Below are 15,194 nucleotides of genomic sequence, written 5' to 3' on the forward strand. Positions count from 1 at the left end.
GTGCAAATCACGAAGATGAGAGCTGAACATTTCCTAGCTAAGCCACCTGAATGATGTCTTGTGAATGGATAAGAGACTCTGTGCTCTCTGCTAGCGGGTACAACTGCGCCTCTCATTATTTCCCGGGACCCCGCCTGGGCCGTTGATGGCGCTTTCCCGATGACCGTTCGTCTTAAATATCTCGCTTCTCCCTCTGCTTACGCGGACGCTTTCACATCATCTCTTCACGTTTGCTGGGAGTTTATCTTTGAAGCACAGCCGCGAGTTGTTTCATTTCCCCTCCATATTCGCAGAGCGCATCCCAACCTGCCATGTCGTATAATCAGTACGGCGGTCCACCTGGGCACGATCAGGGCTACTATGGAGGAGGGGCTCCGGGATACGGAGGCCAGCATGGCAACCATCCCCCTCCGCAACAGTATGGTGGGCAACCACAACAAGGATACTATCCACCTCAGGTAAATCCCACACATCATTTACCTTTCTCCGCTCTCATCCGCGCTAGTAGTGTACGGCGTATGCTAACTTGACGGCGCAATACAGCAACAGCAGCCCTATGGCCAGCCACCACACGATCCGTACTCTGCCGGGCCTCCCCCGTACCAGCAAGGACACCAGCAGTATCCTCCGCAAGGACCATATGGACAACCCCAACATGGGCAACACTCTGGACCCTATGGGCAAGACCCTAGTGTGAATTACGCGCACGACCGCGGACATTCGCCGTACCCTCCCCAGCAGCATCAGTATAGCCAGCCCCACGGTGGCGAGAGCTCCTCTTATTACGGTGGTCACCAAGGCGGACACGCTCCGCACCAAGGACACAGTCCAGTGCCGGCAGGTGCTGAAGGCGAAAGAGGTCTAGGGTCAACGCTGCTCGGCGGCACCGCCGGAGGTTTCCTTGGCCACAAGATGGCTGGCGGAGCCCTGGGAACTGTCGGGGGTGCCGTTGTGGGAGCGGTGGGAGCGAATGCCGCCAACAAGATGTAGGTCCATCCTGTATCTGCTTTATGCGATCAAAACTGACCCAACCGAACAGGCACAAAAAGCACAAGAAGAAGAAGAAGCACCACAGTCATGGCCACGGCCGCAAACGCGGCGGCAGCTCGAGTTCATCGAGTTCTTCTAGCTCCAGTTCCAGCAGCGACTAGGTGTTATCTCCGAAAGCGAGCCCTCATAACTTGCGATTGCGATTGTTGAATACCATGTTGCTGTTGTTTTTTTGTTGACGATTCTCGTTCGAGTAGCTGTCGCATATCCTATATCTTTAGATGAATGAACGTATTGAAAGCTACCGCAGTCCCTACTGAAAAGCATCTACAAAGAAAAGTAGACCCTCAATGCAAAGGTGTACCTGCATGTAGATAGTTACCGCCCACCTCGCCACATTTCCATAAACCATCCATAAACCATCCATACAACGGAGTGGAAAGCGGCTAAACCATCCGACAATCCTCAAATCACATACGCAACCAAGGACGCCGATTCTATGATACCAGTGGCAACATCGCACGGAGAAATATATTCCCTCCTTACCCAGACAAGTAACAGGTTTACCAAACCAGGAAATCCACGATAACGAAAAGTAACGGGCCCGAAGGCAATCTTTAATAATAACCTCCAAGGCCGAGGAATGGAATGGGATTAAACGTAGGTGGATCCATTCTAACCGTGAACTGATTCAACTGAATCGGATTACTCCCAAGTAGCTCAAGAGCCCAGACGCACGGGACGGGCGGGAGTCGTACGGAGTACTTCATGAAGCCGTCATAATTCAGTACCGCGTTGGAGGGATGGATACATGGGTAACTCCCTCATAGGCTGGAATTATACCGTGCAGACGTAAATGGTGGCGACTGCGAATTTAAGTACGGTGTAGACGACATACGTATTTATTATGTGGCATGCGGGTAAGCCCGTCTGTATGGCATGATCTGATGATCGCTCTTATCCCTTCTCCCTTCTCTCGCAGCCTCGCCCAACAGGGGATGTTATCCTCGAGTCAGTTTGTCACGGGCTGCCAGTGGGACGGAAAGCCGATCTCACATGGATTATTTGATAGGGACAAAGAAGGATAGACTAAATAGTTAATCAAAGCGAGATTATAAAAGGCACGAGTCCCTAGTAAGCCTTCAAGGCGAGAGACAAGGGTCGGGTAGACGGGCTACACCTAGATTGGATTTTCGGGGAAACCTCGCAAAATGAGATGGAATGAGACTGGATGATGGCAGTGGGAGAAGGGAGGGAAATGTTCAAAGGACCAACCTTGGAAGGCTACCTCAAAATAAGTTTTCGCAAGGGGTGTTCTGGTTGGCTATTCTAAGATTAGGTCATTTAGGCCAGCGCCCTGAGAAACTTTTTGTTAAATTTTTTTTTGTTAAAATTTTTTTTTTTCCCAGGATTTTCTTTTTCAGGATTTGCGCCGAGGAATGGAAGTTTGGATATGATGCCCCGAGATGATGCGACTTTGTCCGCCATAGGGCCGAGGCGACTGGGGTCTATCGATAAGGAGCAAAAAAAAAAGGTTCAAAGGATTCGAATACTCCATAATGCAAGAAGAATGGCAGGATAAGGTTATGGGGGTGGAGATATTTGCTTGCATTTTTCTTTTTCCCCTGTTGAAATTGTCAGAATTGTCTTTGCCACAGCCCCATCCGGCTGTGTTTCGCGGGGGATAAGGGAGGAAAATCCGGAGAAAACAATCGATAAGGAAGGATTCAAGAATTTTGTCCAACTCCATCAACAAACAACACTAAGTATCATCTGGGTTTGATTAGACTGATCTAGTTTTCCCTGAAAACCAAGAAATCGCAGAGAAAATTCGATGCGGTGAGCAGCAGTCTCTCCATTCGACAAATGGCGGTGATGTGTCTGTCGTCCAACTCAGCCCATCGTTTCAGGTGCCAGGGATCCTCACGAGTCTGACTCCGGGATATGTTTGCATTCTCTCGTCTTGTTTCCAAGGGGATTGTAAACTTAGCCGCGTCAGCAAAGGAGAATTCTCGTAAGGCTTCCCCCTGAATCTTCAGCCAGCCGAAGGGTCAAGAAAGCCGATTAAACATTATTTAATGTACAGGGTACATCTCATCCTGGAAATAGCATGGAGATCCGAGGCCTTTGCAGTGAAATCATGGCCGTCTATCCGGCCTCCCCTTGCCTTTGCAGCACTTGGGGCTCGTGAAAGAGTTCGGCCGTCGATATTGACAGGGGAGAATAAGGGCTAAACCTGGCAGGCTGGCATGGTTCTCGGGAACTTCACTTTGGCCCTGGATATTTGACAAATTAGCGGCGTTTGGAAAATATAGCAACTATTAATTTGGCTGCGCCACCCATTTTCAGAAGCGATCCGAGGGTGGCGACAGAAATAGTACCATACTGCGATAACAGAGCTCAGCAGCGGTTCATATCTGGAGTTCAAAGGGCTGGCTTGTCAAAGTGCCATTTTTAGAGGGAATCGTTGCATCTCCGCATCCGCTGTCAGTTAGGGCTCGCTCGATAACGACCTCAGGGAGGGGTGGTTGGATAAAAGCATAATTTCGTCGCCGACATGAAACTTATCATATGTCGAAGCTTGTGTTGGGGTTTGCCGGTGGTATGCTTTTCCAGCCCCTTCTCCTTAATATACTGACCAAACCTCATCGGCGAAGTATAGGAAGCAGACACGGTCGGGTTGCCCGAGCCATAGATAGAAGTTGTGATCGGAGGAATCAGCCCGCAGTGAAGTGCAGGCCAATGGGCGCAACACATGCAGCAACCGCCCGGATCAGCCTGCGGTTCCAGTGGCTTAAAAATCCAGCAATATCCTGTGGTTATCGCCCCATATCCGGTTAGTGCGCGAAAATCGGGGCTGGTTTTTACTCTTTCAGGTCTTTTTTTGAAAATTTTAATTAATTTTTATCAGTCCCAGAGTTTTTTTTGGGCGGCAAGACGCTGGCAAAAAAAAAGTCTGCAACCCACCCACACAGAATCGAGATAAATATGTCCCTCCCCTCGCCCCTCTCTTCCTCTCTCCCTCCTCCTCCTCCCTCCCATCTTCCTTATCTCTTCGATAGAGGACTGGTCCCCTCTTTGCATTTCCTCTATTTCCTTGTCTCTTCTTATTAGACAAAAAGGGATCATAGATTTATTTGGTCGGTTTAGGTCGTTATCTGCGTCTTGTTCAGGCGCAGCTTTCTAACCGTCACCCTCAAGATACCCCCTCATAGAACACTATTCTCGTTCTTGGTTCTTTGAATCTTTTTTTTTTCTCTCTTAAACATCATCTTCTATTTCTCTTAAAATTCGGATTTTACGATTTCAGCAACATACAAAATGCCTGCCGTTGATATTGCTTCCGTCCCCGCCGTCTCCGGAAAGGAGACTGCTCAGTCCGTCGCTGTTCTTGAGGACCTCTTCAAGAACCTCAACGTTTCCTCCAGCCCCGATGAGGTGAACGCTGCCACTAGCAACCTCGCACACCTTCTGTCTGGTCCTATTCCCGAGCAGACCCTTCCCCTGAAGTAAGCAGATTTTTCATCTACCCCGCCAGCGACAATCGGCTAACTTTGATCACCCAGGGCTGTCGAGACTCTGCAAAAGCAGATTGCTAACAAGAAGGATGGCAACGTTCGCGTCCGTGCCCTTGATGCCATTCGCGCCATTGCCTCCCACTCTACCATCGCCCCTGGAGTTGAGCCCCACCTCGTTACCCTCCTTGCCCCTGTCCTTGAAACCGCTGGAAAGAAGAAGGCCAAGGCTGTTCCCAACGAGGTTGAGACCGCCCACGGTGCCGCTATCGCCATCGTTAAGGGTATCAACGGAAATGCTGTGAAGGCTGTTCTTCCCACTATCCTCGAGTCTCTTGATATGAGGAAGAACACCGGTGAGAAGTTGGCTGCGCTTGACTGTATCACCGAGCTCGTCCGCTCATCCCCGGCACAGCTTGCTTTCCGTGTTCCCGACCTGATTCCCGTTCTTTCGGCCGCCATGTGGCACGCCGATGAGAGGGTTACTGAGCAGATCAGGGGTATCCAGGAGGGTAACAAGGACAAGAAGGAACCTCGTATTGGTGATCTCGAGACTGTCTGCGGCCTTATTGTCAACAAGGATATTGAGAAGTTCATTCCTGAACTTGTCCGCTGTATCGCTTACCCCGAGAACGTCTCCGAGACTGTTCACTTGCTCGGTGCCACCACTTTCGTCTCCGATGTTACCGGCCCTACCCTCGCTATCATGACTCCCCTGCTTGACCGTGGTCTCGATGAGCGTGAGACTGCCATCAAGCGTAAGTCCGCTGTTATCGTCGACAACATGTGTAAGCTTGTCGAGGACCCTCAGATTGTTGCTCCCTTCCTGCCCAGGTTGATGCCCAAGCTTCAAAACAACGTTCAGAACATTGCCGACCCTGAGGCTGCTGGAAAGTCTAAGCAGGCTCTGGAGACTCTGACTCGTGTCGGTGACGTTAAGGATGGAAAGATCCCCGAAATCTCCACTGCCGGTGACATTTCCACCGTTAGCGCCATCCTGAAGGAAATCCTCGCCCCCAAGTTCAAGGCCCAGGCCGAGAAGTCCGAGGCCGTCATCAACTACGTCGCTGCCATCGCCGGCCAGCTTGTTGACGAGAAGGATGCTGAGGTCACCAGCTGGACCCAGAACGCTCTTCCTTACATCGGCGCCATTGTCGGTGAAGAGGAGGCCAAGCCTATTGCTGAGGACCTCCGCAAGCGCGCTTCCCCTGATGCTGCTGCTGCGGACGAAGTTGCTTCTGATGAGGAGGAGGGTGAGGATCTTTGCAACTGCACTTTCTCTCTTGCCTATGGTGCCAAGATTCTCCTCAACCAGACTCACCTCCGCCTTAAGCGTGGCCAGCGCTATGGTCTGCTCGGACCCAACGGTTCTGGAAAGACTACCCTCATGCGTGCCATCAACAACGAGCAGCTGGAAGGTTTCCCCAAGAAGGACGAGGTCAAGACCGTCTACGTCGAGCACGACTTGGACTCTGCCGACACCGAGCAGACCGTCATTGGCTGGACCATCAAGAAGCTTGTTGAGGTTGGCCTTAAGCCTGTCCAGGCCGAGGTCGAGGCTAAGCTCGAGGAGTTCGGTTTCCTCCGTGAGCAGTTTGAAGGTCCCATCACTGCCCTGTCTGGTGGTTGGAAGATGAAGCTGGCTCTTTGCCGTGCTGTCTTCGAGGACCCCGATATTCTCCTTCTTGATGAGCCCACCAACCACTTGGACGTCAAGAACGTTGCCTGGTTGGAGAACTACCTCCGCACCTCTCCTTGCACTTCCATCATCGTCTCCCACGACAGCAAGTTCTTGGACAACGTTCTTCAGCACGTCATCCACTACGAGCGCTTCAAGCTTAAGCGTTACCGTGGTACCCTCAGTGAATTCGTCAAGAAGCTCCCCTCTGCACGCTCTTACTACGAGCTCGGCGCATCCGACCTTGAGTTCAAGTTCCCCGAGCCCGGTTTCCTCGAGGGTGTCAAGACCAAGGCCAAGGCCATCATTCGTGTCTCAGACATGACCTTCCAGTACCCTGGTACCCCCAGGCCCCAGGTCACCGACATCAACTTCCAGGTCTCCCTTGGCTCTCGTATTGCTGTCATTGGTCCCAACGGTGCCGGTAAATCCACTCTGATCAACGTTCTGACTGGTGAACTGCTCCCTACCACTGGTGAAGTCTACCAGCACGAGAACATCCGTATTGCCTACATCAAGCAGCACGCCTTCGCTCACATTGACAACCACCTCGACAAGACTCCCTCCGAGTACATCCAATGGCGCTTCCAGACTGGTGAGGACCGTGAAACCATGGACCGTGCCAACAAGATTGTTACCGACGATGACGAGAAGGCTATGCTTAAGATCTACAAGATCGAAGGCACCGACCGTCGCGTCATTGGTGTCCACGGCCGTCGCAAGTTCAAGAACACCTACGAATACGAGTGTTCGTTCTCCCTTGGTGACAACATTGGCATGAAGAGTGAGAAGTGGACTCCCATGATGACGGCCGACAACGCCTGGATTCCCCGTAACGAGATCATGGAGTCTCACTCCAAGCAGGTTGCCGAGGTTGACCAGAAGGAGGCTCTGGCCTCTGGTCAGTTCCGTCCCCTGGTCCGCAAGGAAATCGAAGCCCACTGCGCCCAGTTCGGAATTGATGACGAGCTTGTTTCTCACTCCCGCATGCGCGGTCTCTCTGGTGGTCAGCGTGTCAAGGTCGTCCTCGCCGCTTGCTCTTGGCAACGACCTCACGTGATCGTCCTTGACGAACCCACCAACTACCTTGACCGTGACTCCCTTGGTGCTCTTTCCAAGGCTCTCAAGGCCTTCGAGGGTGGTGTCATCATCATTACTCACTCCGCCGAGTTCACTGAGAACCTCACCGAGGAAGTCTGGGCTGTCTTGGACGGTAAGATGACTCCCTCGGGTCACAACTGGGTCCAGGGTCAAGGAGGCGGTCCTAGACTTGAGAAGAAGGACGAGCCCGATGAGGTGGTTGATGCAATGGGCAACAAGGTCAGTTTCCCGCTTTTTCTACACCCCCAGAACTCCCCAGGGACCCCCAGGGGCCTCCGGGGGCCCTCCCCTTGTCCCAACAACAACATATGCTAACCATTATTCCAATATAGACGAAGGTAGAAAAGAAGAAAGTACTTAGTGCTGGTGACAAAAGGAAACAGCGGAAAGAAAGATTGGCGAAGAAGAAGAGAGGAGAGGATGTTGATGATGAGGACATTTGAATTAGTTAGTTGATAGAGCGAAAAGTGGCTTATTTCGACAACTGCGATGGGCTTAATACTGCTTAATCAGCTTATGTCATGTTTATAGAGGTTACGATCCTATGAATTTCATATTTCTTCAATTCATTTCGTGCTCACTGCCTCGTAGAAGTTGAAACTTGACGCTATATTGGAGTTGTAGTTGTATGGAAGCAGGTGGTTAGGCGGTGTCAAGCGGCAGTACTGCCGCACTGCCGCACTACGTACTTGTTCCGACCATGGCCCGGAGCGCTCGGCCACTACGAGGCCATGAGCACTTGCAGAGATCCGCTGCAACTGAATCGTTTGTTACTCAGTATCCCGAGACTGATATTTCTGAGGTACTTGACCGTACAGCCTTCCATACCGAGGCAACGGTTGTACCTGCACAGTTGGCAACCAAGTCATGTCCAGTTTAGAAACTCCAGCTTCTTTTCTCGCTCTATGTCGCAAGGACATGGATATATCCAGCTTCATGACTTGGTACATGGTCTACGGGATGTATATTTCGAGTTCGAGACTCGATAACCATATCAATTGGGAGACTTTTCATTGAACTACTACTTATCAAACACTAACTAGGTATTCGAGTGCAGGACATCGTATTGGAATAGCAACCGGACAGCGAGATTCAACCTGATAAGTTACTCAAATCGGCCATATCCGTAGTACGATCCGGTAGAGCTGCTGAGGTGGGAGGTGTAGAAAAAGCGGGAAACTGACCTTGTTGCCCATTATGCCAGCCGCATCTAAAACGGAAACTATACAAAGGGAAAGGTAGCAGGGGTTATAATGTTTTCTGGATACACATATTGGTATTAGTGATGGCCTGCTGATGGGAATATCTGATGAGACGCTAGACCACTACACCGAAAGACCTTGCAAGGTTGGTGGTGAGCCAGCTATCTCCAACAATATCAGCCGGCCAACCTTTGTTATTTTATTAAACGATGTATGATTACTCGTTTGGTTCAGGAACTGGGGCATGCCTATTGCTAAGTCCCGCAATCTCAACCCGTATTTATTCGCTACCGGACATGGTTCGATGCATGAAGTGAGGTGTCGTTAACACTCAGATCTGAAGGATCGTATGGGAGAGGTAATTCTCAAGGGCGCGCCTTCCGTGTTGTGTTACGGACCATGGTCCTCTCCAGTATTTTACCATCTGCCACCCCCGTTGTTTTCTCCCTCCTACATCCTCCTCGTCACAAACCACATCCTTTTCTACAACAGAGCGACAAACATCCAACAAACATCCATTTATTATTGGGCCCATGCCCCAGCGGGTAAGAGCATCTACTCCATTATGATAGTATCATCGGGACCTCGTGTCCCAGGGATGGGCCTTGCCGACCCCTCAGACCGAGACCTCGCCGCGGGAGTTAACCCTGGCTGAGCAGGCCTGTATAGGCCTGCTGTAGGGATCTATTGAACCTGAGAAGGGGCCTCTGCAAAGGCTGAGAGAGGAGCGTGAAGCTGCAGAGGCTCTTATCAAAGCTAAGAGTGATTCTATTAAGGAGGTCAAGGCTGAGATCGGCCGACTCTACGGCATGATGAGGAAAGTGGGAAGGAAGGGTGTGACTTGATTGTTCAGACCGTGTCCTTAGTTCCCACGGGACAGCGGTAGTGGGGTCCATGGTCCCTCTTTTTCTTTCTTTTTTGGCACGCCTTGCGTTTGGGATATGTTGTTTTACTACTTGTATACTTGCCGTTCCGTATAATGATGGGAGAAATTCCAGATCAAGTTTGAACAACGCTTTGCGCTCCATCAGTCTCCCCCAATGGCCTCCAGAATCTGCCAATTCCGCCGACCCGCTGTTAACTACCTTATGGTGAGAATATATGCTGGCGCTGCTGATGTTGCCGGCGCCTCTCCGCCAACAACTCGATCAATTTGGCTAAATCAAGGGCTCGTCCATGTTCCTACGATATGCTTGCATACATAACAGTACACAGGCCTGATAACTGATTATGTCAAAGCATGTAAAAGCGCCAAGGTCTTAAGTAGTTCGCATTTCTCCGACCATGTCCGTGGAACTATGAAGTGGTATTTTGGCCGCAAATGAAAATGGATTGCCTCTATTACTATCAAGCCAGGATACGCACTACTAGGGCGTTGGAAATGTAGACACGAAAATAGCTAGTAAACAAGCGAATAACCCAGATATGCTTAGCAATGCAGTATCGGACCATCACAACTCTCGTCCGAGTCAATCGTGACGGTGCAGCGGGACGCTCGTGGTGCCCAACAGTCGAAGCACCTCCCACCCGTGGCTCCCTAACACTGTTGCTTCGGCGGGGAGCCCTCTCGGCTAGGTCCTTTCGTCACAAAGTCGCTCCCCATAATACAGGACAGATTTCGCGTTCGAATGGGTTTCCAATTTGACGGTCCTGGTTCAATCTCAGTGAAACACGATTATGTTGAACAACTTGAGGAGGTCGATGTGTCTTATGCTGCGTGTAGTAGAGCCCGCATGCTGGGCAAAGAATCTCCGCCAGTTCTGCCGATACGTTATGCTTTTTTATAACATTCGGTTGCTCATGGTCACCGCAGTTGCGGTAGATGATGGCGAGTTTGTTCTTTCGATCGGACTGCATCTGCACCCGTACTCGGTGCGCAACAACCAACGACATCGGGCGGGAAACACCATGTGTAATGAAATGGTTTGCGCATTGAGGACACAGGATTTGTGTAGCTTTTTCGACGGCTTTGTGTTTCCGACCATGACCCTTCTATCGTGGTGCAGTTATCACAAGGAATTGGCGTGCCGTTTCTCCTCGCCTCTCCCAAGACGCCCTTCGTCAGAAAGAACTCTACTTCTTCTGCAATTCGCAGTCAGCCGTTGAGCTTGAAGAAGTGGCTGCATGCATTACAGATGAATGTCAATGGGTCGAGAGGATTTGCCGAATGTTGAAAACAAGGGCCCGGAGGCATGGAAAATATGAGCGACCATAAATGTCAAAAGATCCAGCTCACCGTCCTGGAACGGTAAGCCCAGGACGGTGGCCAGGATAATTACAGAAGAGAGAATCGAGAGCCCAAGGAGGGGGGAAGATGGTCCTTATATAGACGAACCGGGAAGGCGATTCCTGAGGCCACGATGGCACCTTCCTACTCTTGACAACTGCCTACGTGAAGTCAACCCACATACTTCATTGAACAGAAGAATAGCAAAGGCCACAATGTTGGAACAATAGAGCTACTGTTGTGATTTTGTGAATGTTGGGCCATTTACCTAGCCCTAACTCATTCAAGGTCACTCGAGAGGTAACATTTTCCAGCAATTCGAACTTGTATCATGCCTAGTTCGAAGATTTCCGACAAACATTAGTGTTTCATTATTAACCAGGTCGCAGAAAAATGGCCAAGACCGCAGAAGGCGCGAAATTCATCTTGCTCTGGACTGGGCCTGGAGTGTACACCCTCAGTGACCACGTTCAGTATGCCTCCCACTATGCAGAATACACTCAGTTATAGCCGGGTAGTTCAAAGATGAGGCAATCTCAAGAGCAGTCTCAATATCTTGGTCAGCATTCTAATCGACTCCCTTCTTCAAAAGGAGTAGCCTGGGCCTGGACAGGGGTACCATAGAAGCCGTCCTCATCGCGCGCGTTGAGGTCCGCCTCGTTGTCTATGAGAAGCTGGACCACGCCCAAATGACCTCCGCGCGAGGCGGACATAAGCGCAAAATCTAACCCCGTTGCTCTGTTTTCCAGTAATGGCTGCACAACATCATGCTGTCCTTATAGAGCAGCTACCCACAGATCTGTGCCCGGTGACTAGTCAGGTAGACGTCTTCGGGCCGCAAGAAGGATTAGTTTATATCGGCTCCATTGTCCAGCAATAGCTTAACAACTTTGATGTGTTCTTTCAGAGAAGCAACGAGTAGCGGCGTGCCGTATAGCGGACTGGAGACGTTCACGTCTGCTTTTTCTTTCAGCAGCGGCTCTGAGGCATTGTATTGCCCGGCCCACGAGCTCCAAATTAGAGCGGCTGTTCCGTTTGCATCTGTTCTTGACGTGCAACTGCTGGGCTCTGCTATGCCCATTTCCTTGGTACTTAGAGACCGCCTTGCCGCCACAATTATCTGGACGGCCCTTTTCACTCGAGGGATATCGGTTCTTGACACCCCTTCGAGGATTTTTGCGTATGCTTCACTCACAGAACCCGGCAGTGATGGGATAACCTGCTTTCTCTGGCTAGGCTCCCGCCAGAATATTGTTTGAATGCACGCAATAACAAGCTCTACCCAGAGATATGTCCGATTTTCCGCGCGGCACAGTTTCCCATAATCTACTGGACCTCTGGGGAAAACCTAAACATACGCAACAATTAATCCACTTTGATCTTGATGACAGAGTTAATCTCTCCGCAAAGCTTCTCGTAGTGTTCCTCGTCTTGTAGGCGGATGCGCGGAGTCATGTCCGTAGCATCGCGGGGTATGTGCTTGATTTCAGGTTCAAGGTTGTATCTTTGTTGGCTGAGTAAGTTTTCTGGACACCGTGCTGCAAATGGGTTTCCATATAGAAAGCCTTGAGCTCAAATAGCAGGTCATCACGACTCTTTTGGTGGGATTCGTCGGGTGCATCAAAGACGCAGATGGTGCTCCGTGCTGCTGGGTCAGACGTCGCAGCCATGAGTATCTTCCTCAGACCGTCAACTTTGTTCCTTAGCGCATCTCCATATAATTTCCACCTCGGTATTTCGTGTATGATGAGATTCTGCTGCTGTGAAAAGAGCTGATGAAGAATTCTGATATCCAAAAGTTATTGCTGCTGCCACTGGTTATCCAGTGGCGGTACTCGTCGCTCTCCAGAACCCATTGGCGTGTTCCTGGCACAGCTTGCGAGTCCAAGTTCTTGTATTGCGCATAATCAGACGCCTTGAATACTTGGCAGTATTTAAACTGTTCTTCACCCAGTGTCCTGGCCTCTTGTTCTCTGTGATGGCGCTCTGCTTGCTTGTTTTGCCTTACTAGTTGACCTTCAATGGACCTAATCGGCTCTTCTACGGGGAGTTGTGAGCAAATAACGGGCCATTCCATTCTACTTATACCGGATTTACTTACTAAAAATTTTGCCCAGCGAAATCTACTGTACAAGATTCATTCGGGGAACATATTGCAGCAATTCCTTCGCATAAGACGCCGCAACCATGGCCGCATAGCGCTGCCAGGCTTTATTCTTATGCGAGTCCGAATAGTCGCAACTCCCTCAGATAACAATACAAGGAAGTTGGTCATCAAGCCTGCGGCCTCCATCTCGAGACATAGCCCTCGGTCATTTGGCGAATTTTCTCTCTTGCCGTTGCCAGAGGCAATGGTCCCATAATGCACGACCGGGACTGTGCTTGCACGCTGCGTCCTCTGTTCCCATGCTACCAAACAGCGACTGCAGTCGTGACCATGAACATGATCCTTGTCAGCTTTGAACAGCGTGTCGGTGCTGGGACTCGGGTGGTCGTATTTCTCCCTCAGGGCTTTGGGCACGCTCAATGTAGGTCGGGAACTTGGATTTCCGTCGCGCCGCCACAAGATGGACCACCATTTGCTAAGACCTCAGGCCAGATGCTGCTGGTTTTCGTCAGAACCTGGCCGACTATGCATATTATTCTTCGTGGCCGGCAGCCTCATCATTTCCACCCATTATGCGGGCATGCGAATTCCCGAGCTCATGGGTTCTCTGTGTAGAGGTTTCTGATGGGTGATGATTAGTGTTACTGATAACTCCAGTACATGCTCCAGTACCCAGGCTATTCATGATATTGGTGAATTTGTTTAGGTCCCGCTAGCCCTAACTTTGCCCTCCATGTTAGTCTAGCTGCCATCTGTCTCAGCCTTTTCAATTCCAAATAGACTACTGTGAATGACATCAAGCAATACCTCTGTACCACCGGGGCTATGATGTCTGATTGCTATCTGCTGCTGGAGGCAGTCGGTCCTTGGGATCTCGGCTTTCTTGCCTTTCTCTCCCTCAGCCTTGGAATGAAGATTGTTTACGGGGCGTAAATGTAGATTCACTCAAGGTGAAGGTCAACAAGGCAGTTACCAGGAAAGTGTCCACCGTGACGCTGTATTGCCTGGCCATGGTCAATTCTATTGTTTTCTAATCAGCCAGTCACTGAGTGCGTGGCCCATGGAAACAATATGGCACTCGCCTGTAGTTTGGTGAATGACCACTGAGCAATATATAATCCCTGCCTTTCCCCCCAGCTCGCTCCTCTCCTCCTTTTCTTTCTAACCTTTCCTCTGGGTACTTACGACCTTTCTCGGTTGACGACTCCCCTCCCATTAAGCCTTGTGAAATTGTTGACTTGTCTTTTGTTTTCCTCTTTCATAGTCGATATTCCAAACTGCCACACCAGAACATGCGGGTAGTACTATCGAGCCATCCAACAAAATACTGAACAATTCTGTTACTTCTTCGAACAACGTCGCCCGTCATCGAACGATGCTGTGGTTCGCCATACTCGTATGATCCGTTCCATCCCAGTCCTCAGTCCCTTGAGCATTGGTCAAGATAACGATGCAAACTTTTGCCAACTACCAGGGACACTCAGCAAAAGAATATCATGTCCGGATTCAGAACCCGGTCGAATGGACTTTGGGGAGCCAGAATACTCAGCTGATGATGCCTCGGCGATCCACCAGAGATTACTTTGATTTGGCCGGCATCAGACAGATGCCATTTGCCATGACAGATCATTTATTTGAACCCCTGGTTTTTGAATGGCCGTCTGAAGGGACAGGGCTGTCAGATGTTGCTGCCTACATGGCAGTAAAGCTGCTCGCAGGCTCTGAACGGAGTTGGCGCTACCCAGGAGACTTTGATTCGAACGGAAACCTCAGGACAACACGAGTTCCATTGGGCCACACCATGCAAATATACGCGCATGGGAGTTACTATTTCCCGGTTTATCGAGGGTACTACGTACTCTGTGGCAAAGCAAGGTTGGGTCCTTACGGAGAATGCCCACGGCGGCACAATACGCCAAATGGGGCGCGCTATACACAAGGGTTGTTTTCAGGAGAAAGGGACAAGATAAGACAGCAGTAAAGATCCTGCGCGCTGGGATAGCACATCACTGGGTGCTCTTAAAAAGGTATTTAACATCATGGGATGTCCCAGCGCGGATGGAATCCCGGAAGGGGATATGCAGCACTTGAGGGGATCTTTGGGATCTCTATCACAGGGACAATGATGATAGAGCCCAGCGAGTGGAAGCTTGGCTACTTGGTGGTAGTCTGTCATCAAGACATTTACATGAATTCCTTACCCTCGAACACATTCCAGATTGGACCTGCGTCTGTCCCCCGGCTCGATGCAATTCTTATTTCCGAGGGGGAAGGACGTATACAAACCTCAACCTGCAGATCAATGCATTACCACTCCCGTCCTAACGCTGACGTAGATTCATTATCACCAGACAAACTTGGTGGACGATGGAGA

At 50.4% G+C, this 15,194-nt stretch overlaps 4 protein-coding genes across 4 annotated transcripts; 2 read left to right on the forward strand and 2 right to left on the reverse strand.

Annotated features, from left to right (window-relative positions):
• Positions 1-311: 311 nt before the first annotated feature.
• On the forward strand, positions 312-1,151 carry APUU_70256S (putative glutamine-serine rich protein MS8; the record flags this gene model as incomplete). The annotated part of the gene is made up of 3 exons (XM_041695109.1): positions 312-458; positions 544-986; positions 1,040-1,151. 3 exons carry the CDS (start codon positions 312-314, stop codon positions 1,149-1,151), a joined length of 702 nt encoding a protein of 233 aa, XP_041560872.1.
• A 3,160-nt stretch (positions 1,152-4,311) lies between these two features.
• TEF3 (putative translation elongation factor eEF-3) lies at positions 4,312-7,727 on the forward strand (the record flags this gene model as incomplete). Its single annotated transcript, XM_041695110.1, has 3 exons — positions 4,312-4,499; positions 4,557-7,503; positions 7,617-7,727. 3 exons carry the CDS (start codon positions 4,312-4,314, stop codon positions 7,725-7,727), a joined length of 3,246 nt encoding a protein of 1,081 aa, XP_041560873.1.
• Positions 7,728-10,070: 2,343 nt separating this feature from the next.
• Positions 10,071-10,379, reverse strand: APUU_70258A (uncharacterized protein; the record flags this gene model as incomplete). The annotated part of the gene is made up of 1 exon (XM_041695111.1): positions 10,071-10,379. The coding sequence occupies one exon, from the start codon at positions 10,377-10,379 to the stop codon at positions 10,071-10,073; it is 309 nt and encodes a 102-aa protein (XP_041560874.1).
• Positions 10,380-11,560: 1,181 nt separating this feature from the next.
• On the reverse strand, positions 11,561-12,168 carry APUU_70259A (ankyrin repeat domain-containing protein; the record flags this gene model as incomplete). The annotated part of the gene is made up of 2 exons (XM_041695112.1): positions 11,561-12,061; positions 12,088-12,168. The coding sequence occupies 2 exons, from the start codon at positions 12,166-12,168 to the stop codon at positions 11,561-11,563; spliced, it is 582 nt and encodes a 193-aa protein (XP_041560875.1).
• Positions 12,169-15,194: the final 3,026 nt, after the last annotated feature.

The sequence above is a fragment of the Aspergillus puulaauensis genome, chromosome 7 (genome assembly GCF_016861865.1).
Source record: "Aspergillus puulaauensis MK2 DNA, chromosome 7, nearly complete sequence".
Taxonomy (NCBI): Eukaryota; Fungi; Ascomycota; class Eurotiomycetes; order Eurotiales; family Aspergillaceae; genus Aspergillus; species Aspergillus puulaauensis.